The 24693-nt window shown below is 39.2% G+C and overlaps 1 protein-coding gene across 1 annotated transcript; it reads right to left on the bottom strand.

The window, feature by feature from the left end:
- On the bottom strand, positions 1 to 23305 carry slc6a14 (solute carrier family 6 member 14; the record flags this gene model as incomplete). Its single annotated transcript, XM_079582432.1, has 15 exons — positions 1 to 141; positions 2140 to 2307; positions 3773 to 3882; positions 3976 to 4075; positions 4149 to 4267; positions 6498 to 6623; positions 6698 to 6790; positions 6895 to 7030; positions 8898 to 9038; positions 10359 to 10491; positions 11560 to 11674; positions 13383 to 13544; positions 16276 to 16407; positions 18130 to 18274; positions 23240 to 23305. 15 exons carry the CDS (start codon positions 23303 to 23305, stop codon positions 1 to 3), a joined length of 1887 nt encoding a protein of 628 aa, XP_079438558.1.
- Between the last annotated feature and the right edge of the window lie 1388 nt (positions 23306 to 24693).

Raw genomic sequence — 24693 nt, 5'->3', positions numbered from 1 at the left:
TCAAAGCCACGAGCTGGAGATGACGCAGATGCTGTTCGTGTCCACTTTGTCCGGCTGGTTCTCCGCAGAGTACCTCTCCCCCCGATGCTTCTCCAGGTACGGGTGCCAGTCCTCCGAGGGTCTGCACAGGGACTTCAGACGCTGCAGGCACAACGAGGAGAATGTCTTTAATAGGACTATACTCTAAAAGTCACATTTAGGGTTGTTCTGATACTGAAACGGTATTGTATCACTTTTTAGGTTCGTTTTGTCAGACACTAAGGTTAGAGATGTTAAAGAAGAGAGGGACAAAATCAGTAGTAAGAACACTTTTCGAACGGGCCACCCTCATTCCAGACGCAATAGACCAGGAGGAGGAGGAGAAACACATAGAACACGCACTCACACAATGCCAGCACCCAAAATGGGCTATAAACAAAGGAAAACAGCAAGTCCACAACAAAGAACGCACGAAATCGGGAGCAACATCAAAACAAAAGAAAAAAAGAAGCCGGGGAACACAAAAGCATAGTCACTTTGCCATATGTCAGAGGAATAACAGAACCCATCCAGAGAGCAATGGCAAAAACACAGTTGTAAAACCACACACCAAACTGAGGCAGTTTCTGGTACATCCTAAAGATAAAATACCAAAGGGGGGAAAAATGCAACGCCATTTACGAGATACCATGCAAATCATGCAACAAATCATACATAGGAGAAACAGGACGACCTTTCCACATGAGAAAAAAGGAACACCAAACAGAATGCGAAAAAGAAACAAGGGGACGACTCACACGAACAAAAAAAGAAGCGGCCTGCAGATGGCGGCTGAAACATGTAAAGGTAAAAGATCTTTAACATCTCTAACCTTAGTGTCTGGCAAAACGAACCTAAAAAGTGATGCTAGAACACAAGTAGACACAATGAACGCTAGGAAGTTTGAAATGGTATTGGATTTCACGCCGATACCACAGATGTCAGGTATTATGCAGTATTTCGTTTGGAGGCAGAACATTGGGAGAGTCGAGCGTGCATTATTGTGAGCCATATCGTTGGCTTCGTTATTGTTTTCATTCACCGCGGTATCAGACTGGTATTCAGACTGGTGAACATGGGCCTGTAGATACTCTCTGTCACTGCATCCAACAGATCAGTCTCCAGCTAAACTCAGACAAAACTGAGATCATTGTTTTTGGCCCACAGGCACAAAGACAAAGTGTTATCAGTCACCTTGAGCCTCTCTCTCTAAAACCAAAAAATCAGGTTAGAAATCTAGGCGTGATCATGGACTCAGACCTGAACTTAAACAGCCAAATCAGAGCAATAACATCAGAAGCTTTTTACCATCTGAAAAACATTGCTAAGATCAGAGGAATAGTGTCAAAACCGGACTTAGAGAGACTTATCCATGCATTTGTCTCCAGCAGGTTAGACTACTGTAATGACCTGCTCACTGGCCTCTCTAAACGAGCTATCAGAGCTACAGTACATCCAGAACGCTGCTGCTCGAGTCCTGACAACAACCAGGAAATACAACCATATTAGTCCAGCGCTCCGGTCTCTGCACTGGCTTCCTGTCGCTCAGAGAATAGACTTTAAAACAGCTCTGCTTGTGTACAAGTCTTTTCATGGTTTAGCACCAAAGTACATCTCTGACATGTTAGAGCCGTATGAACCATCTCGGGCCCTGAGAACTTCAGGGAGGGGCCTCCTGGTGGTTCCCAGAGTCAATAATAAACACGGTGAGGCTGCGTTTCAGTTTCATGCAGCTAAAATCTGGAACAGTCTTCACGAGGATGTGAGACAGGCCTCAACTCTGGCAATGTTCAAATCCAGGCTGAAAACACTTCTTTTTGCCGATGCATATCACTGAAAGTATTTTATCTGCACTCTTGCCTTTTACTGTAATTGATTAATTTTATGTTGATGTTTTTATTAATTCTATTTGCTTTCTTGTATTTATGCAACTGTGAAGCACTTTGAATTGCCTTGTGTATGAATTGGGCTCTACACTTGCCTTGCCTATTGGGTACCGGCAAACACCCTGAGCCCAAGTATCAGTATTGGGTCCAATTGGGAAAAAATCGTATCGGAACAACAAAGTATAAAAGAATCCCCTCCTAAATACTAATAATCCCCCGTATGTTTGAAGAGTACCTCCCACAGGCTGCCCGGAGCCTTTATGAACTTGTAGAGGGCGATGACAGGGATCCATATGAGCACGAACACAGAAATACACCAGCCCAGAGCCATTGCCCAGCCTGGGTACGGGACGTCCCCATAGGAGGGAGGGGTGAAGGTCATCAGGGACCACACCAAGATCACCTGCAACATACGGTACAATACTGGCTTTACTACTATTCAGCTGTTTTTGTTTTCATAAGATTTGTTAATAGATTTACATTTTTATTTCATTTTAGGTTTGATTCAATTTGAGAATTAATTTGAGATTTGATTGGAGGTTGTTTTGATTTGAATTGAATAACTTTTTGCCCCATCTTTAAAAACTGCATTCGGCCCATCACTGCTGACTACAGTATCTTTGACATTAAACATAGGTTAGTGCTAGATCGTGTGCTCCGGAGGGACAGTCTGCTGTGAAAACGTGAGATATCATGACACAAATTAAGGTTAGGGCCAGGGAAATGGTTAACCTCTTAACTCCCGCCTGAACCGAGAGGATATTTTTCCTCACGTCATCAGATTTTTTTTTCCAACATTTTTTTGTTGGGTATTCAACTCATTTTTGTAACTTTTTTGTCATTTTTCATCACATTTTTGTCATTTTTTTGTCTATTTTTGTCACATTTTTGTAATATTTTTTTGTAACATTTTGTCACATTTTTGTCATTTTTTTTGTCAAATTTTTTTTGTCACATTTTGTCACATTTTTGTCATTTTTCGTCAATTTTTGTCACATTTTTGTCATTTTTTCGTCAATTTTTTTGTCACATTTTTTTTGTCACTTTTTTATCACATTTTTGTCATTTTTTCGTCAATTTTTTATCAATTTTTTGTAACATTTTGTCACATTTTTGTCATTTTTTCGTCAATTTTTGTCACATTTTTGTCATTTTTTCGTCAATTTTTTATCATTTTTTTGTCACATTTTTGTCACATTTTTGTCATTTTTTTAATCAATTTTTTGTCACATTTTGTCATTTTTTCGTCTATTTTTTGTCACATTTTTGTCACTTTTTATCACATTTTTGTCATTTTTTTGTCTATTTTTGTCACATTTTTGTCAATTTTTTGTAATTTTTTTGTCACATTTTTGTCATTTTTTTAATCAATTTTTTGTCACATTTTGTCACATTTTGTCATTTTTTCGTCTATTTTTTGTCACATTTTTGTCACTTTTTATCACATTTTTGTCATTTTTTTGTCTATTTTTGTCACATTTTTGTCAATTTTTTGTAATTTTTTTGTCACATTTTTGTCATTTTTTCGTCAATTTTTTTGTCACATTTTTGTCATTTTTTCGTCAATTTTTGTGACATTTTTGTGACATTTTTGCCACTTTGTCATCAATTTTTCATCACTTTTTTGTCACATTTCCATCATTGTTTTCGTGTCAGTATTGTTGCTATTTTCACACCTTTTTTCCAGAAGCTTTTGGATTGGGGTAAAGCCAAACTGGAGAAAATGTGCTCGGTTCAGGCGGGAGTTAAGGATTAGGGTTAGGATTATTTGTATTTTTAGACAAACCAACACATAGATCTATGCAAAATCACAGCAGACTGTCCCTCCGGAGCATACGATCTAGCACTAACCTTAAACATACACCCACCATTATAATGCACGGACTGATGAAAAACCAGCAGGCTCTCCACCAAAGCCAGAAGCAGAATGTCTTCTCTCCGATCATCATCTCGACGTCTTTGACAAAACGGTTTCCCCCTGAAACAAGGTCCACAGTATTCAGATGTGTTTACTTTCATAAACTACAATATGTCTGAATTAGTGTGGATATTCGTGTATCAAAACCTTTACCATAAATATAAGTGATTCCAACCACTTCCAAAAGGCCTACTATCAGCAGCACCCATGTCCCGAGGAACTTGTCGAGGAGGGTCACCCAGTAGATACCTGCCTGATTCAGTATATAGACAAAATGAGTTTAAAGGCCCCTTAAAGCGTTGCAATTGACTGTAAAATACACATACCTGGGTGACACAGGGCAGGCCGAGCAGGAAGATGCTGCAGGAGATGCCCAGTGTGAGTAAAGATCGTTTGGAGTTGAGCAGCGAGGGACAGGCATCCACCAGACACGTGATCACAACCTCTGACAGGAAGGAAACGACACACGTTACTACACAGAGGTGAGCAGAGCAGAGCCCAAATATTTACTAAAGTATTGCATTGAGTTTCCTTTTAAATGGGTTTCAGGTGACATCACAGCGTTCTACAGGCCTATGATATTATATAGAGGTCATATGATTTTGTTTTTGAGAATCTTTTGGGAAACACCATTTTTCAACTTATTTATCACATAAATAAAGTCAAGTGTAAATCGGGTCCATATGGATATTTTCTCACAGCAGATTGTTCAGTAGAAGTGAAAAAACAGCAGTCGTAGCTAGCGCTAGCTAACCGTTAGCATTAGCACAATGCTAGCATGAAGCATCGTGTTAGCATCGCCGTTATTTATGGATTTATGAGCTGTTAAACCACTTTGCTCCTCTCCATGTCTTTGTATCTTTATTAAGTAGAAAACTATATTCATATTTCAGCATTTGTTACAGTAGTTTTTGTATAATTAGAGAAAGTTTGGATTTTTCTCCAAATAGTTTTCCCCCTTAACTATTTTCAAACATGACCATTTATGGGCCATTATAGATACAGACGGCATCTCTGGAATTGCCCATATATGGTCATGTTTGAAAACAGTTAAAGCAGTACAAAGTAACTCTTCCCCCTAGAGGCCATAAGCGCAACTGCAGGTGTAGTAGCAAGTTACGATATTTTCACTTATTAATTGTCTTGGAGAGTAAATACTACGCTTTTTGCCATTTTCTGGTGGAAGATGAACTTATTTATCACATACAAATAAAGTCAAGTGTAAATCGGGCCCATATGGATATTTTCTCACAGCAGATTGTTCAGTAGAAGTGAAAAAACGGCAGTTGTAGCAAGCGCTAGCTAACCGTTAGCATTAGCCCGATGCTAACATGTAGCATCAAGTTAGCATTCTCCGTTACTTATGTATTTATGGGATGTTGAACCACTTTGCTCCTCCCCATGTCTTTGTATCATTATTTAGTAGAAACTGTGTTCATATTTTTAGCATTTGTTAAAGTAGTTTTTCAATAATTAGAGAAAATTTTCATTTTTTCAAAATTGTTTTCCCCCTTAACTGTCTTCAAAAATGACCATATATGGGCGATTCCAGAGATGCCGTCTGTATCTATATGAACTATGGTCTAATTATTTCCTCAAAAAGGCGTCTAAAAGCGGTGACAGTATTCAAAAACATTTGCGTGAGGTTGGTCAGTAAAAAGAACTTTCAGGTTTGTGTATCCAATCAAATATTGATCAGGGAAGACATTTGAACATTTTCTTTTTAAAGCTGTATTGGCACGGTTAGTGCTAGATCGTATGCTCCGGAGGGACGGTCTGCTGTGAGTTTGTATAGATCTATGAGTTGGTTTGTCTCAAAATACAAATAATCCTAATCCTAACCTTAATCCTTAAAGTTAACCCCTTAACTCCCACCTGAACCGAGCACATTTTCTCCAGTTTGGCTTTACCCCAGTCCAAAAGCTTCTGGAGAAAAGCTGTGAAAACAGCAACAAAACTGAGATGAAAACAATGATGGAAATGTGACAAAAAAGTGAGAAAACATTGACAAAAAAGTGACGAGAAATTTATGAAAAAGTGGCAAAAATGTCACAAAAATGTCACAAGAAATTGACACATAAATGACGAAAAAATGACAAAAATGTGACAAAATGTGACAAAAAAATTACAAAAAATTGATTAAGAATTGACAAAAAAATGTCAAAAATGTGCCAAAAAATGGATTAAAAATGGACGAAAAAATGGACGAAAAAATGACAAAAATGTGATAAAAAAGGACAAAAAAAATGACAAAAATGTGACAAAAAATTTATTAAAAATGGACGAAAATGTGACAAAAATGTGATAAAAAATGACCAAAAAAATGACCAAAAAAATGACCAAAAAAATGACAAAAAAGTGACAAAAAAGTGACAAAAAATCGATTAAAAATGGACGAAAAAATGGACGAAAAAATGGACGAAAAAATGACAAAAATGTGATAAAAAATGACAAAAAAGTTACAAAAATGAGTTGAATACCCAACGACGTGAGGAAAAAGATCCTCTCGGTTCAGGCGGGAGTTAAGAGGTTAACCATTCCCCTGGCCCTAACCTTAATTCGTGTCATGATATCTCACGTTTTCACAGCAGACCGTCCCTCCGGAGCACATACGATCTAGCACTAACCGTATTGGCCCCTGCCCTCCGCCTGAAATACAATTCTAGAGCATGAACCTATTCCGGCGAACTGCGAGTCCAGTCCCACGGTGAGGAGCATGAAGAAGAACAGCACGGACCACAGCGGAGAGATGGGCAGCTGGGAGAGAGCGTCCGGGTACGCGATGAACGCCAACCCGAAGCCTGGACGAAACAGAAAGCATCAGAGCCTCAAGCGCTTTGTTCAGACACATATTTTCTTCTTCTGCCTTTCGGACCTTCTTTGACGACTTCCCCGACGGGTTTGTTGTAAACGAACGACATGTGGCCCAGGATGGAGAAGATGGCGAATCCGGCAAACACGCTGGTGCCTAAAAAAAGAGATGAGAAGATTTTATAAACCCGGTCTTTGGAACCATCGACATTTTTAGTACGAAACAACCCTGAGTAACTAAACCCGGTGTAAAAATCTCACCTGCATTCGTGAAGCAGACAATGAACGCGTCTTTGAACATGTTGTTGTTGAAGTTGTTGTAAGACGCCAGAGTCATGACTCCGCCCCAACCGATGGACAGAGAGAAGAAGGTCTGTGTGGCTGCATCCTTCCACACCTGACAAAATGTACACGATGTTTCAACAGCAGTGTTTGTACGATGTGCTCTCTGGGGGGGCATTTACTGACTGTTTGCAGAAGTGGATCAGCAGACGGTCACTTGTGCATATTTCTCTCATTTACAGATCACATTTAGGGCCCTGCACTGGCTCTGAGAAGGACTTGATTGGGGGCTGGTGCTGGGATTATAATGAAGAAACATTTTCTGTTATTACACTGCAGAAAGTAAATATCAGGCATTGTCTTAAATTACTTAAATTGAGGAAATGTATCCTCGGTTTTCACTCATTTAGACACTTTTTCCTGATCGGACCAAGTTTACTTTGCTTGTTTGAGGACATTTCAGACCAGTTCTAGGGTTAATCTCGCTTGAAATAAGAAAGTAAAATTGCCAATGAGATAAGACCAATTTTCTTACCCCATTGGCAAAGAAAATCACCTGAAATAAGGACGAAATGTATCGAAACGAGTCAGAAACATCTCAGAACAAGTGAAATAATCTAGGACAAATGCCCAAGAACTTCTTAACTGGTTAAAACAACTAAAATTTGGATTATTATGCTCAAATTGAGATGTTTATACTGATCTTGTTGATTACTTTTTGCAGTGCAGTATTAAGATTTATTTCGCTCAACCAGAGTGAAATAAATCCAACTTAATACTTGGTTTTATGGCTTTAAAAAGGCACTAAAGCAACAACTGAATTTAGGCTGTGCTGGGATTATAGGAGTAGGACGACCAATAGGTTTTTCTAAGGCTGATGCCAATGCAGATTTTTTTGGGTATTTTAATTGGCTGATGCTGATATGCTCGGCAGACATTGTTGACCGATATTTTTTCAATCAATGGTTTTGTATAGCCCAATTACACAACAGGAGTTTCCTTGGTGTATAAGCTTTTTTTTCCTGACATAGAAAGCTGCATAGTGCACCTTTAAAATAAATATACACAAACATAAATAATATTATGAATAAAGACATGGTCACGTCATCTACACTTAGAATCGATCCAATATGAAGTCTGAAATGAGCACCTTTGCTATAACCTGATACAAGGCATCTTTCCTTTGTTTATAAATTAAAGCCAAACCAAAGAAACTCGCTCTCTTTCTTTGGGTTCATTCTACTTCAGTGTTAATTTCGTCGACTAAAATATTTAGTCTTAATTTTAGTCAAAGTGTTATTTTTTGACGACTAAAATTGGACTAAAACTAAATGAAAAGTTGCTCATGAGACTAAAACTATGACTAAAATGTCCAGATATTTTAGTCGACTAAAATAAGACTAAATAAAAATGAAAAGGAGAGACTAAAATCATCCAAACTTCTATTGACCGTCTGAAAGAGCCTCAGATCATGTAAATTCACTGCCAAATGATCAGGTCTGTGCTTTAACTCATGTGGAGGCAGCTCCATTAAGTCGAGGACCTTGATTAAATATGATTATAATGAATATTCTAAATGCTAAGTCGACTAAATTAGTCTTAATTTTAGTTGACTAAAACTAGACTAAAATTTAAAAGGTTTTTTTTACTAAATCTCGACTAACATTTTAGTCAAAAGACTAAGACTAAAACTAAAATAAAATATGTTGTCAAAATTAACACTGTTCTACTTTCTGTCTAGATACATATATTTTTTTTGACATATTATGTAGTGTGTGGCAAACCCTCCCTTTGAACATTGTACACAGGCCTGTGGTGCGTAAATGTGTCAGTATTTGCTCCTCCAGTCAGGAACAATAAAGCTGCTGCAACAACATCCTCCAAAGCCAAGCTATTCACTGAATCAAGAGCACTAACCACTAGGCCACGGTGCCAGTCCATGTTAAGAACATATGTAAAAGACTGTCAGTGTGTCCCCTCACCTCTGCCTCTGACAGCTTCGTCAGGTTGGACTGGCTCCCGATGTAATACTCAATGCCGTCTCTGGCGCCCTCTAGCGTCACTCCTCGGATCAGCAGGATAAAGATCACCACGTAAGGGAAAGTAGCAGTGAAGTACACCACCTGGAACGGGACAGTAGTTATGTATTTTTAAGAATACTCCAAAATAAGGCGTTTGTACGAGCTCTCGTGTTCACTGGTAAAACCAAAACATGCATTACCTTTAAAGGAATAGGCCACCGTTTTTACATACTGAGATATGTTCTTACCTTAGCTTTGATGAGTTCTTTAGGACCTGTCTGATCTTCACCCGTTACATAAACACAGCGTAATAATACCAGGAGTAATTTGGCATCCGCACAGTAGTGAAGATTACTGCGCGGATTTCGAACTACTCCTGGTATTATTACGCTTTACAATATAGTTCCCCCTTTTCACGTAACCATATTTAAATAGGGAAAACGTGGAAGAGCTTGGTAGCTTCTATCTTGACCCGTTTTGGAGCTATAGAGGAGAGAGGGAGAGGCTAAATGCTAACGCCGTCTGCGCTGTGTTTACGTGACTGAAGGCACGGGTGAAGATCAGACAGGTCCTAAAGAACTCGTCAAAGCTAAGGTAAGAACATATCTCAGTTTGTAAAAACGTAGTAGAAGTAAGTAGAAGTAAACATAGTGACCCAAATAATTTAACAAAAGTGAAAACATATTTGGTGAAAATACTACAGTGTTGACGTAATCTAACCACCAAAACTCAAAGTCAGATGTCAAATAAATAAATCTTTAAAGTGCATATACCAGGTTTTAATCCTCATGACTGAAGATGAAGATCTGTGGCAAGTATTAATCATAGATTCTTCACCGAGGCAGCAATTTAATGAAAAAAAATCCTAAAAATAAAACATAGAAAAGGTTGAATCATCGACTGGACTGGGTTTTTGATAAAGTTGAGGATGTTTAGCTTATTCTTTTAAGCTTCTCCTTAGCTCTTTTTATCAGAACAGACACTATCACCAAAACTGGGGCAGTCTAAATAACCCCTAAACTGCCAAACATTCCCACTCAAGTTGTTTACAGTGTCACTCAGCAAGTGCTCTGCTCAGTGCTGATCACTGGCTGTGGACAACCCATCAGGGTCCCTGATCTCAACAGGCCTTTATAGAACGGGGACATGGCATGTTTAATAGTAGCGGAATACAATGCATTTTATACATTATAAAAGCAGACATTTGTTGTAAAAAAAACAAACATATATATATATATATATATATATATATATATAAAATGTTTGTGCTCTCTCTTTTGACGTTTTTGTAAATGGGAAAAACTTGTATGGGGCCTTTAATGAACAAGAAACCTCACTTGTTCACTTACTGAGGCTGCCTTTTGTATGAAGGTGACACACAAACATCACTAATGCAATGGCAGTGTCGACGGCCCGGTTTACCTTCCCCGAGGACTTGATGCCTTTGATGAGAACTGCTCCCACGATGATGGAGCTGAGCAGCAGACACAGGGCCAGGTGCCACACCACTGTCCCCGTCTGGTCCATCCCATGGGACCTGCGCAGGGCCACTTGGCTGAGGAGACACCGCCAGACCATTAGCTGTTCCGCGTTTTCCACAGAACATGGGCCTAGGTCAGGCTTTAAACAGCATTATGGCGTGTTTTTGTTGAAAGCAGGAGGGACAGCGGCTGGTTGTCACACGGGTCGGTTGTCTGAGTGCGTTTTACAGTCACACTAGGGGGCGCTGTGACATTGTTACTGAACAGCAGCTTCTTCCACTACGACAAGTTTTCATTTGTCTTTTTTAAGGGGTCTGACCAGCCAAGAGCATGAGGTCATTTTTTATAAAGTTTGTTGGGGTTTTGTTTTGGAAATGTTGCAAAAAGTCACAGAATTGATCTGAACTGAGTGTAATTGTGTATTTGATTAGGAAATACTATGAGAATTCCAGCCATTATCAAGCATTTTAGAAGAACCCACACATTTATTTAAAACTAGTGAGAGGAACACATGAGTTTTTGATTGAATGATTTCAAACTTACTTTCTCTTTTGATCAATTTTACCCCCTAAATTCAACACTGAAAACCACAAAGACAACCAACCCTATACATGATGACAACTTCCCACAATGTCACATGATGATTTGTCCTATTTTCTGTCCGTGGTCGACATGATGCCTTTACTTTCCATCCTGGTGGTTTCTGTGACGCTCCAGGATCAAGTGTTCGGAAGGTTTTCACTACTGACGGAGCCTCTCACCAGAAGAACTACACAACAATTGATTCTGGAGTGTTGTAGAGACCGCTGGGATGGAAAGCAAAGGCGCCATACTGACCACTCATCCAGCCCTGTTTCACTACAAGAACAAATGAGCACAAATATCAACTTTTCTTTCGTATAACAGTTTGGAGAGATACTTCCAAACAAGGATTGAAGCTTTCATTCCATGCACTTGTGACTCTTCTGTGATAATGAGGGATGGTGGACTCTAGAACAAAACGTGTGACAACCAGCCCCAGTCTCCCCTGAGAGCAGCTTACTCTTCCTGTACCTATTTATTTACTTATATCTTATTTCATATGTGGAATCCGTCTCTAGAATAAGTGTGTGATTGAAATGCGGGTATGGATGAGGTCTTACTCCCAGTACGCCTCACTTGGAGTCTGGCTTTGGTTTTGGATCTGGTCCGGAAGAGGGCAGCTCATGTTCTGCTGGGTCCAGTTTGAGATCAAGACTCCGCTGACATTACACAGTACTGCAAAAGGGAAAAAAAAACACAAGTGAACTTACACAAATGCCACTATGGATCCTCTCAAAATGTCTATAACATCCTGCTGGACCAGGGGTGCCCAAAGTGGGGCCCACAATTAGGTTGGCCCGCCAGAGAGTGACCCACTTTTGCGCCGCATCTGGTTAAAACTAACTCTTTCCCATTCATTCTCAATGGAAAATATGGATGCAGTACACTGTTTGGCCACCGGCGACAAATTGGGGCCACCGTTTTTACATACTGAGTTATGTTCTTACCTTAGCTTTGACGAGTTCTTTAGGACCTGTCTGATCTTCACCCGTGCCTTCAGTCACGTAAACACAGCGCAGACGGCGTTAGCATTTAGCCTCTCCCTCTCTCCTCTATAGCTCCAAAACTGGTCAAGATAGAAGCTACCAAGCTCTTCCACGTTTTCCCTATTTAAATATGGTTACGTGAAGTGTTACACTACAAAGTATAATTACACAAAATAAAACAATGTGGATTTTCTAAGCGGATAAAAGGGGAACTATAATGTAAGGCGTAATAATACCAGGAGTAATTTGGCATCCGCTCAGTAAAGTGAAGATTACTGCGTGGATTCTGAACTACTCCTGGTATTATTACGCCTTACAATATAGTTCCCCCTTTTATCCGCTTAGAAAATCCACATAGTTTAATTTTGTGTAATTATACTTTGTAGTGGAACACTTCACGTAACCATATTTAAATAGGGAAAACGTGGAAGAGCTTGGTAGCTTCTATCTTGACCTGTTTTGGAGCTATAGTGGAGAGAGGGAGAGGCTAAATGCTAACGCCGTCTGCGCTGTGTTTACGTGACTGAAGGCACGGGTGAAGATCAGACAGGTCCTAAAGAACTCGTCAAAGCTAAGGTAAGAACATATCTCAGTATGTAAAAACGGTGGCCTATTCCTTTAAGGAAACACTTTTCTGGTGTCTTGGTATTTCTCTGTCATAGAGCGTCGTAGCATCAACTTTCCCATTTTTCCATATTATTTTATTGCAAAGGTCATTGACATCTATGACTTATAAAAGAATTTATGCTGAACTGACACTTTCAAATTGGTCTAATATGACATTTTCTTTGACTTAAAGGTAAAGTCACTGTAGGTAGTGCAGGTTAAACTAGGCTTTTGTAGCATGTTATTTGCATAGGTAGAATTAAATGCAAATGTATACCAAAAAAGAAAATAAAGTATCTATTATTATTTGTAGTTATATGTGCTTCACGCTTCACATCGCAGTGTTTGGCCCACGACCCAAACACTGCGATGGGCCAAAAAAAAGGACCAAAATTTTGCCCCTCAGAGACAAAAAGTTTGGGCACCCCTGTTAGACACTGCCAAGTCCAAAACCTGTCAGAAGGATGCATCTCTCTTGAAATGTTACAAACAATGTAATGGGACTGGACCACAGAACGATCAAACATTTTGTTATAGCCAAGAAGATCAAGAAGATCGCAAGAAGCAAGTTGACATAAGAAGAAACCCACAAAGCAACTGTCGCTAGTGCTGTTATTTTCAGCAACTAAGACCTGTTTGAAGTATCCAGAAGTACAAAGTGTTCAGTGCTGAGATACATCGCTGATCTGAGAAAAGTGGAAACATTTTGTGACTGTAGTTGCTTGTAATGTTCCTGTGATTACCCAAGTACAAATGTATTTAAACAGCATGGCTTCCACATGGGGCTGTACCTGTGTACGGGTCGGTGCAGTTGTCCCCGCCCGAGTCGGAGCAGCGAGCCCAGGGCAGAGGATACTGGAACGAGGCGAACATGTAGTACAGGCTGTAGGCGATGATCACGTTATAGTAGAAGCTGACTATCAGAGTGATCAGCACCATCGCTACGCCCACTCCTGAGAGAGAGAGAGGAGAGAGAGAGAGAGAGAGAGGAGGGGGGGTGTTAGGGAAGGAAAGAGAAAGGGGGAAAGGGAAAGAGAGAGGGGGAAAGAGAGAGAGAAAGGGGAGAGAGATGGAGGGGGAGAGAGAGGGGTGGTAGGGAAGGAAAGAGAAAGGAAGAGGGAAAGGGGATGGAGGGAGAGAGGTGGAGGGAAGGAAAGAGAGAGAGAAGGGGGAGGTAAAGAGAGAGGGATGGGGAGAGAGAGAGCGAGAGAAAGAGAGGGAGAGGGAGAGAGAGAGAGAAGGAGAGAGAGAAAGAGAGGGAAAGAGCAAGAGGGAGAATGATAGAAGGAGAGAGAGCGATAGAGAAAGAGAGGGAGAGAGAGAGAGACAGAGAGAGAGAGAGAGGAGGGGGGGTTAGGGAAGGAAAGAGAAAGGGGGAAAGGGAAAGAGAGAGAGAAAGGGGAGAGAGAGGGAGGGGGGGAGAGAGGGGTGGTAGGGAAGGAAAGAGAAAGGGGGAAAGGGAAAGAGAGAGAGAAAGGGGAGGGAGAGGGAGGGGGAGAGGGGAGAGAGGTGGAGGGAAGGAAAGAGAGAAGGGGGAGGTAAAGAGAGAGGGATGGGGGAGAGAGAGCGAGAGAGAAAGAGAGGGAGAGAAAGAGAAAGAGAGGGAGAGAAAGAGAAAGAGAGGGAGAGAAAGAGAAAGAGAGGGAGAGAGAGAGAAAGAGAAAGAGAGGGAGAGAAAGAGAAAGAGAAAGAGAGGGAGAGAGAGAGAAAGAGAGGGAGAGAGAGGGAGAGGGAGAGAGATGGATCAACAAACATTGACACAATCACATTTTGATAGTTTGATAGATTTGATATTTGTTTTTTGTCGCTAATAACAATCCTTCACCACCAGAGGGCGACAGACAGCTTTGTATTGATTGATTTTTGACATTTTGTTTCATTCATTATCAGTGTTGGGCAGTTCATAAAAGTAACCCAACTACTGACTACTCCTTGTAAAAATAATCCAGTTACTTATTTTTATCAGAAAAGTAATCTGAACATTGATAATCTGATAATATTGATATATTATTCTCAGTTCAGAACTTCTTGTTTCCTGCACGAGATAAACTAAAAACAATGGCTATATTTCCAGTCAGGCTACATGTTTTTCCCCTAAATCTCTGACATTTTCAGAATAATAAGATGTTTTCCGCTTTTGAAAAAGTAATCAAGTGTTACTTAACAAAATAATGATCTAATTATTAACTTACAAGCAGAGGCAAAGGAAGAGGCAGAATCTCCAAAACCACACGGTATTTTAAATCTTTCCTGTTTTAACTGTATCTATACAGCAAATACATTTGGACTTTTTTTTGAATAAAATATATACAATTGCCATTTTGCTGGTGTAAAAACTGATTATAAATATACAACATATTGTGTCATCTGCCCTTCAGTTTATGTTTCTACAATACTACACTTCACCCTAAGGTAAAAATACTTAACAGTGTAGCAGCTTCAGGGCCTTTAAATGTTTATTTTGTGAATCCTTAATAACCCACGAGTTAAAGTCTCACCAAGACACACCTAAGGGCTTCCAGGGGACGCCATAAATAATACGACCCCTGAACCCTCCATGACCTTTGCCCCACATTATACCTCCTTTGATCTTTTCCACCCATCCTTTCTCAAAAAACGAACCAAATGCAAAACCATAAGTAACATCACACGAAATCTACACACGTTTTTAGACCATAAAATATCTATTTAGTTATGGATATAAAGTAAGGTTAGTGCTAGATCGTATGCTCCGGAGGGACGGTCTGCTGTGAGTTTGTATAGAGCTATGAGTTGGTTTGTCTAAAAATACAAATAATCCTAATCCTTAAAGTTAACCCCTTAACTCCCACCTGAACCGAGCACATTTTCCCCAGTTTGGCTTTACCCCAATCTAAAAGCTTCTGGGAAAAAGGTGTGAAAATAGCAACAAAACAATGATGGAAATGTGACAAAAAAGTGAGAAAACATTGATGAAAAAAGTGGCAAAAATGTCACAAAAATGTCACAAGAAATTGACAAAAAAATTGACAAAAAAATGTCAAAAATGTGACAATTTTTTTTTTTTTAATTGACGGAAAAAAAGTCAAAAATGTGACAAAATGTGACAAAAAAATTACAAAAATGTGATAAAAAAATGACAAAAAAATGACAAAAAAAGTGACAAAAATGTGACAAAAATGTGACAAAAAACTGATTAAAAATTGACAAAAAAAAATGACAAAAATGTGATAATGACAAAAAAGTTACCAAAAAGTGACAAAAATGTGACAAAAAAATTACAAAAATGTGATAAAAAATGACTAAAAAAATTACAAAAAAGTGACAAAAATGTGACAAAAATGTGACAAAAATGTGACAAAAAAATTGATTAAAAATTGACAAAAAAATGACAAAAATGTGATAAAAAATGACAAAAAAGTTACAAAAATTAGTTGAACACCCAACAAAAAAATGTTGGGAAAAAAATCTGATGACGTGAGGAAAAAGATCCTCTCGGTTCAGGCGGGAGTGAAGAGGTTAACCATTCCCCTGGCCCTAACCTTCATTTGTGTCATGATATCTCACGTTTTCACAGCAGACCGTCCCTCCGGAGCAGACGATCTAGCACTAACCATAAAGTAAGCTTATTCGTGTAGCAATGAAGACATAGCTTAGCATGCTAGGTTAGCTAATCTGATTGGTTGATGGCCGACATAGACTCACCCTGCAGAAGTGGCACGGCCCTCCACACGTTGATGGGCCCCTGGCTGCAGAACTGTCCCAGAGCGCTCTCCATGAAGAACAGAGGGAGACCGGCCAAAAGCAGCATCAAGAAGTACGGGATCAGGAACGCACCTGCAGCCCAGGCACACGTTTACTCCTTCACCACCACCGCCATATCCAACTTCATCTCCTTCTTCAGTACGTTTACATGCAAAGCCAAGTCCAGCTAAAGATTCAACTCCAAATCAGTCTTGTCTCTATTCAGACTACTTTTAGGTGCTGTTGTTTGAAACTCAAATCCACCTGAAACTCTTGAACAGAGGCTAATTGTTTGTGTTTTAGCGCTGGTGGCTAGTGGCTAAAGGCTATGCAAGGATAGGCTGTGCCAGGCTACGGCTCAACTGGAGCTAATTCCTTGTATCAATATAATCGATTGGAGCTAATGTGACAACAATCAGTCCTGGCAGATCGCTGATTGGCCCAGGGGAAAGTGAAATCCCACCCCCTCCCCCACCAATGGAACTTCTCCAACTTACATGGGTTTTGTCCATCCTGTTCTTGTCAGATTAGGCGGGAGATTGAACTTTCCCCTCATACATGTACACTGTAAATTCCGATTAAGTTCGTAACATGAAATAAAATGTTATAAATACTGGGAGACCTGAATGTTTCCGCAATTACCCTCTATTCCATGTAAGAAGTACATTGTGAAAATTGTGATTAATTGCTTTTTCCATTTTGTAGCAACATGTTTTAGTTCCAATAACAGGGTTTTGCAAGTACTGACTAACTTCACATGATGCCAGTAATGATTATTTGTCGTCCTGTTGTGCTCACGCTCATTCTTTCTGTTCCATTTACTAGGATTTGCCAGTTTTTAACAATATAGGCTTCCTATTGGCTTTACTTGCTTCTCTCTTTATCCAGTACATGGTTTTAGTAACTGTCACTAACCTCCCCAGTGTCCTCTACTGCCCCCCTGTAACGGGAACTTGACCGTCACGTAACTGTCATATGACACATTTACATCTTGTACTAAATTTGTAAAACTTTATTAATGGGAACAACAAATAAACCATAAAGGGAACAGGAATATTCCAGTAGCCATTACTAAGAATAATAGTACAGGTTAAGGCCATATTTAAGTAACAAAAGTAATCAGTACTAGGAATTCCCAGTTGTCAGTACTAACATGTCTAGTAATCAGAACTTGTATCATAAGCAATGAATACTGTGAAATCCCTCTTAATCATACTACACTGCAAAAAGTAAATATCAAGCATTGACTTTAATGACTGGAATTGAGGAAATGCATCTTGTTTTGAGCGGTTTTCACTCATTTAGACACTTTTCCTGATCGGACCAAGTTTACTTTGCTTGTTTGAGGACATTTCACACCAGTTCTAGTGTAAATCTCGCTTGAAATAAATAAGTAATATTGCTAATGAGATAAGAACAATTTTCTTACCCCATTGGCAAAGAAAATGACCTGAAATAAGGACGAAATGTATCGAAACGAGTCAGAAACATCTCAGAACAAGTGAAATAATCCAAATGCCCTACAACATCTTAACAAGTCAAAACAACAAAAAATTGGATTATTATGCTCAAATTGAGATGTTTATACTAGTCTAGTTAATTACTTTTTGCAGTGTAGCGCTACTAGTAATCATGGCTTTACATTGGGCTTGATAATTATGCATTGGGTTTACAACTTATCCCAAGTAAGCGCAACAAGTTGGAATTCACAGCGTAACTGCAGCGAGTTATTAAGTGATTTCATAAAGATTTTAAAGTTCATTCGTTTCCTGCATCTTGTCTCCGTTTGTGCCCCCCTGAACTGGCAGCGCTCACCTCCTCCGTTCTTGTAGGCGAGGTAGGGGAACCTCCAGATGTTGCCCAGGCCCACGGCGTACCCGATGGTGGACAGGATGTAGTCCGTTTTGCTGGACCAGTTCCCCCGCTCCTTGTTCTCATCGTCCTCTCCAGCGTGAGCATCCTGAACCAGAAACTCAAATCAACGTTCGGAAACTCAGCGGCACGTCGAGGGGTTTTGTGATCTATATGGGGTCACATTGGGGTCACAGCATCTCTATTAAGCACCTACAGACGCCACATTTTCAAGCTTTTATTTTCCCCTCAGAAGCATTTGTTTGTGTTCAATCTCTAACTTGATTTATTGAGCTTTGATACCCTAGAAAGCAAGGCGAAGTTTTAGGTTATTGTTTGTAGATTGTTTTCTGTAATGGGTAGTTTCCTCAAAGACTAAATACGAGATCAAACATCCAGTCTGAAAGGAAAAAATTGAAAATAAAATCTATATATTTAAAAAGAAATACATTCTAAACTTTAGTTTTTTGGTTTCTGACGAAGGACTGACGAAGACGGAAGTAGTTCCTAGTCCGTCGAAACACGTAAGGTATTTGAACAGCTTTGTTTGTTTCTACCTAGTGTCTTTCAAAAAGAAACCAAAAAACTAAAGTTTATTACTCAAGAAGACTTTATGAATGTAATAAAAGAAATACATTCTAAACTTGGTCATATCTCCCTTAATAAGCCCCACAAGCTTTCCCAGTTAGTGGTCGCTAACTTTCGGTAAGCAGGGTTTTCAGCTGGTGTTAATAAGAGAGTGACAAAAACAAACTAACAAACTCGCAAAAAAGCTCAAAGGAATAAAGTTTGCGTGGTATACAATGGTATGAATATCACAAATTTAAGCCAATGCCAAAAAATATTTGCAATTTTGACAATTTTTTTATTACTTATTTCCATTTTGTCGAGTAGGTTTGTTTTTATCCGTATCTGTTTCCCAAACGCCGCTGCATATTGAGGTGTCATATATATACATTCCACACTCGTCACACCAAGAACAAGATCTTGTCCGTGGTCCAACTCTCTTTCCTGAGCAGTTTAAATGTTAGATGAGACATTTTGAAATTCCAAGGCTACGGTGTCTAAAAGTCTTTCTGTACAAAAGTCCTTCCATAGTTTCAGCTTTAACTGTTAAAGTGCATATGACACATTAGACACATTTTTGGCTAAAACATAGTTTACACAATTATAATTAAGATTTTTGATAAAGATTGTCCCCAGCTTTCTTTTATTTGGCCATTTTAGTGATGTTTATAGTTTCACTTCCTTATTGGACACTGACAGGAAGTGACATAGATACAGACGGTATCTCCAGAATCGCCCATATATGGTCATATTTGAAAACAGTTAAGGGGGAAAACAAAACCATGCTGTTACTCAACGGCTTACAAAATACATAAGAAAATATTCTTTATAGGAAACGATTGGTTAATATGTTAAAGACCCAGACAGTTAGAGATCATTAAGATATTATGTAGAATGAACCCAGATTAACGTATTACTCAGTCAGTGGGTTTGGGTGAGTCAAGAGGCTAAAAATCTGCAGTCAATTTCATCAGGAGGAAACTATGGATTAAAAATAGGTATTTCAAGGTGTGTTATTTGTATTTACACCAGTGAGTCAGTGAGAATTCCAAGGCTAACTTGTGTGCATTGTTTTCGTAAAACCGCACACGTAGTCCACAGATACAGACGGCATCTCTGGAATCACCCATATGGTCATGTTTGAAAACAGTTAAGGGGGAAAACAATTTGGAGAAAAATCTAAACTTTCTCTAATTATTCAAAAACTACTTTAACAAATGCTGAATTATGAACATAGTTTCTACTAAATAATGATACAAAGACATGGAGAGGAGCAAAGTGGTTCAACAGCCCATAAATATATAAATAACGGAGAATGCTAACTTGATGCTACATGTTAGCATTGGGCTAATGCTAACGGTTAGCTAGCGCTAGCTACAACTGCCGTTTTGTTCACTTCTACTGAACAATCTGCTGTGGGAAAATATCCATATGGGCCTGATTTAGACTTGACCTTATTTGTATGTGATAAATAAGTTCATATTCCACCAGAAAATGGTTAAAAAGAGTGAAATATTGTGTTTCCCAAAAGATTCTATTTTCCCCCTCGGTGAGGCCACGCCCCCTTCTATAGATACAGACGGCATCTCGTCATAGAAGGGGGCGTGGCTTCGCCGAGGGGGAAAATAGAATCTTTAGAGAAACACAATTTTTCACTCTTTTTAGCCATTTTCTGGTGGAATATCAACTTATTTATCACATACAAATAAAGTCAAATGTAAATCAGGTCCATATGGATATTTTCTCACAGCAGGTTGTTCAGTAGAAGTGAAAAAACGGCAGTTGTAGCAAGTGCTAGCTAACCGTTAGCATTAGCCCGATGCTAACATGTAGCATCAAGTTAGCATTCTCCGTTATTCATGTATTTATGGGCTGTTGAACCACTTTGCTCCTCTCCATGTCTTTGTATCTTTATTTAGTAGAAACTCTGTTCATAATTCAGCATTTGTTACAGTCGTTTTTGAATAATTAGAGAAAATTAACAGTTTAAAAAAATTACCCTATATGGGCGATTCCAGAGATGCCGTCTGTATCTATGGGAAATGATGGGCATTTTCACCTAGACCAAACATTTATAACAATAATAATAATTAGCCTAACCTTCATAACAAGGTTGATTATCACACTGATTCAATATGTCCCACAAAGATTTATAGTAGAAATTATCATTCCAAGGGCCATCTTCTCAAAATGCAGATTTCTCACATTATAGCAACAACAAAACCTGGCTCTTTACATTAATCAGTTTAAGATGTCTTAGTCAAATGACAGATGCATTTTAACTTTATATTTATGCATTTGTCACTTTTTCTCTCTGTGTTTTCATCTCTTTCTTGTCTTAATTTTGACATTTTGTTGCTTTCTTCGTCACATTTAATCGCGTTTTTGTTGCTCTTTTTTTTCTGATTGTATTTTCATCCTTGTTTTCATCACTGTTTTTGAAGCTTTCAGATTTAGGTAATGCAAAACTGGAGACAGAGTGGAACTGGAAATTGCAGAATGTGTTGGGAAAGAGAGCAGATTGAAAACTCACAGACTACACGGGAAGAATGAATAGGATTTGCGCGTCCTGAGCCGGTATAGGCGGGAAAGATCAGAGTTTGGCAATATTTAACACCACAGTGGACAAACTGTGTAAGCGGCACCACAAACAGTCTGGACCTGTTCTTCAGCAAACCTTCACATGACTTTTCAAGTACAAGTGGTGGAGGCAGTACTAGACAGTAGCAGTAGTATGGTAATAGCAGAGGGTAAAGGGTAATTGCAGTGGCAGTGGTAGTAAGAGTAATCATCCAGGCTGAAAACGGTGCTCTTTAGCTCTGCATATGACACTTTTATTTAGGGATTTATTTTTAGTATTTGTATCAGCAGTGGATATTTGAGAGGTAATGTAAGAATAGATGGCATTTATCTTTTAATGTGCGATGTCTCTATGCTCTAAAACAGGGGTTCTCAACCTGGGGGTCGGGACCCACTAGGGGGTCGCGAGACAAATTTGGGGGGTCGCCAGAGCATATCGATAAAATATATATTTTAATATTATTATTATGGTGTCGTAGCATACATGCTAGGGTGCCATTATTTGTTCTAAATTTAATTCATTTTTGTTTTAGCCATTGTTTTTTCTTCTCTTCTTGTTTTTTAAGAGTTATATTGCTTAACCTCTTAACTCCCGCCTGAACCGAGAGGATCTTTTTCCTCACGTCATCAGATTTTTTTTCCATCACTTTTTTGTTGGGTATTCCACTCATTTTTGTAACTTTTTCATCATTTTTTTGTCATTTTTTGTCACATTTTTGTCAATTTTTTGTAATTTTTTTTGTAATTTTTTTGTATTTTTTTTGGTCAAATTTTTATCACAATTTTGTAATTTTTGTGTCACATTTTTGTTTTTTTTTTGTAATTTTTTTTATCACATTTTTGTAATTTTTGTGTCACATTTTGGCACATTTTTGTAATTTTTTGGTAATTTTTTTTGTCACATTTTTGTCATTTTTTGGTATTTTTTTTTGTCACATTTTTGCCACTTTTTCATCCATTTTTGATGAATCATCACCATCATTGTTTTCGTCTCAGTTTTGTCGCTATTTTCACACCTTTTTTTCCAGAAGCTTTTGGACTGGGGGTAAAGCCAAACTGGAGAAAATGTGCTCGGTTCAGGTGGGAGTTAAGGGGTTAATATCCCTGTTTTCCCCATGGTCTGACCCGGGTGGGGGTCACGGTCCTAATTAACTGTTATAATGGGGGTCGCGGCTCTAAAAGGTTGAGAACCACTGCTCTATAATGTTAAATGGACAAAAGAAAATGTGCACATTTCAAAGCGTAAATGGAGAATTGAAGCTAAAATCCTCTCAAACGGATCCATTTTACAGTAAAACATGGTTTTGTAAGCTTTCCTTTGAGAACAATAATGATGGAGAATAACAAAGCTTAATTCATACACAGCCAGATGACAGCTGAGGATCCACAACAACATCATGAATAGTTTAGCCTTTTTATACTTCTTTTTAGACAAAACATGTAATGGGAAATACTGCCAGCAAACCTTTAAAGTTTTAATTTTCAAACAGTGAGTCAGTTAGTTTTCTTAAAAAACATTAACTTGGAAACAAATAATTGACAAATATTTCCAAGTGTGTAATTATTGGAGCGAGTCACTGTTTCTCTATAGATGTAGCTCATTTCATTTTGAAGGTTTTACTTTTCAATGTATTTTTCGATATACAGATTTGAACCTGAAAAAACAAGGTGAAAAGTGATTTAAAAGTAAATAAATATAATGTCTTGTGTTATTCCAAAACATTAATATTGATAAATTTAAACTATATTCAGATTTTGTCACTGAGACATTTTTAGGGAGATGGATGAAGAATCCCACATACAAGAACAAATAAACAGGTTAACAGTTAAAAACGATAGTAAGACCATATACTTTAGCAGCTGAAAAAGCCCTGAATACATACATGTGAGGGGGTAGTACATCCCCCCTCACATGATGCAAAAGTACCTGCTCGGCGGGGGCCGTCTTGCTGCTGATCAGGTCAGTGATGCTGTCCCAGCCGCTCTTCTTCATGTCTTCTGTAAATCCTCACCGTAGACTCTGGACAAAGCTGTGATTGTTTAGACACTGCAGTCTCTCAGGTGAGTCCATTTATAATGGCCACTCCCCCTGCTGGACAAACACCGGCGCTGCAACTCCACCAATCACACGGCTTTAACCTCTCTCTCTCGGCCAATCGGATCGCTTCACCTGCTCTGCTCTAAAGCTTTGGAACACACACAAATCCTTCCTTTTTTTCCACCAGGTTTACCAACGTTTTCTTTATATCAAAACATTCAATCTTCTTGATTCTTCTCATTATCTTCATTTTCTGTATTTTCTTTTTCAAGTAGAAGAGGCTTTGAAAGTGATAAACAAGTTGAAAGTAGGATTGTTGTCGCAGTTTTGCACAGTAATGATAGGAGTCGTAGGCCTATTGTGTTTTTCCCATAGCATTACATATATGGGCGTAGTAGTAGTTAGATGTCGTGGGTGTAGTAATAGTTGCAATAGTAGTAGTTGTCAAAATTGTAGTTGTAACAAGTAAACAGATACATCTTCCTTTTGTTCAACTAACCTCAAGAAATCTGTCCATCAGGCCTTTTTCTTTTAACTCTTAAAGGCAGTTTTCTTTTATTTTGTAAGACCACAAGCATTTATGCACGAGTAAACGTGGATAACACTCCACAGTTATTATCAGCTCACTGTACGGTTTGCTGACTAACGTTTGCGGCGAGTGGAAGGAGCCCGGGCCTTGGTTTGGGCGACGCTGCGTTTCTCATAACAAGTGACACATTGTACTGATGACACAGATAAATGACACAATGACAACAGCACCGTCGCTAACTATCAGTTTGAAGTCACCGAGCGGGCTATTATCACAGGCTGAGGACTGTAGGACCTACCCTCCTTTGATTTTATGTGTGGGCTGCTTCCTTCTCCTCATCGTCCTCCCCTCCCTTAATGTGTGAATGAATAATGCAGCCAAATGTCTCACCTCATCGATGTTTTGAATGTTTTTATAATCTTGTAACTTACATTTAATAAACAGTGTTACTTGCAGCACAATGTTTCTGTTCATCCTCAGCACAAGACTCATAAACTCTCAATGTAAAGGTGGTGGGTTTAGCTACTGCTCTTATGGGGTGTTTCCAGCGGCAGGCCCTAACCCGCCCAGTGCCTGGTCAACCCGGTGTGGCGAGCGACTCCACTGCCCAGGCCAGGGCCAAACCGGTCAGACCAGGCATAGGTTAGGTGTTTGGGACCAACCTCTAAAGCTGCCTTTCCACAGGCAGCCGCGATTCAGCCCAGTGCCTGGTCAACCCGGTTTGGCGAGCTTTTCCATAGCGGAGGCCAGGGTCAAACCAGTCTGACCAGGTGGACGTTTCGGCAACGGCCTCGGGCTGTGGCCAAAGCGCGCT

Source organism: Gobius niger (assembly GCF_951799975.1).
Source record: "Gobius niger genome assembly, chromosome: 24".
In the NCBI taxonomy this organism is placed as follows: Eukaryota; Metazoa; Chordata; class Actinopteri; order Gobiiformes; family Gobiidae; genus Gobius; species Gobius niger.
Note: the sequence above shows the minus strand (reverse complement) of the source record. Positions and strands in the feature narration are given on the sequence as shown.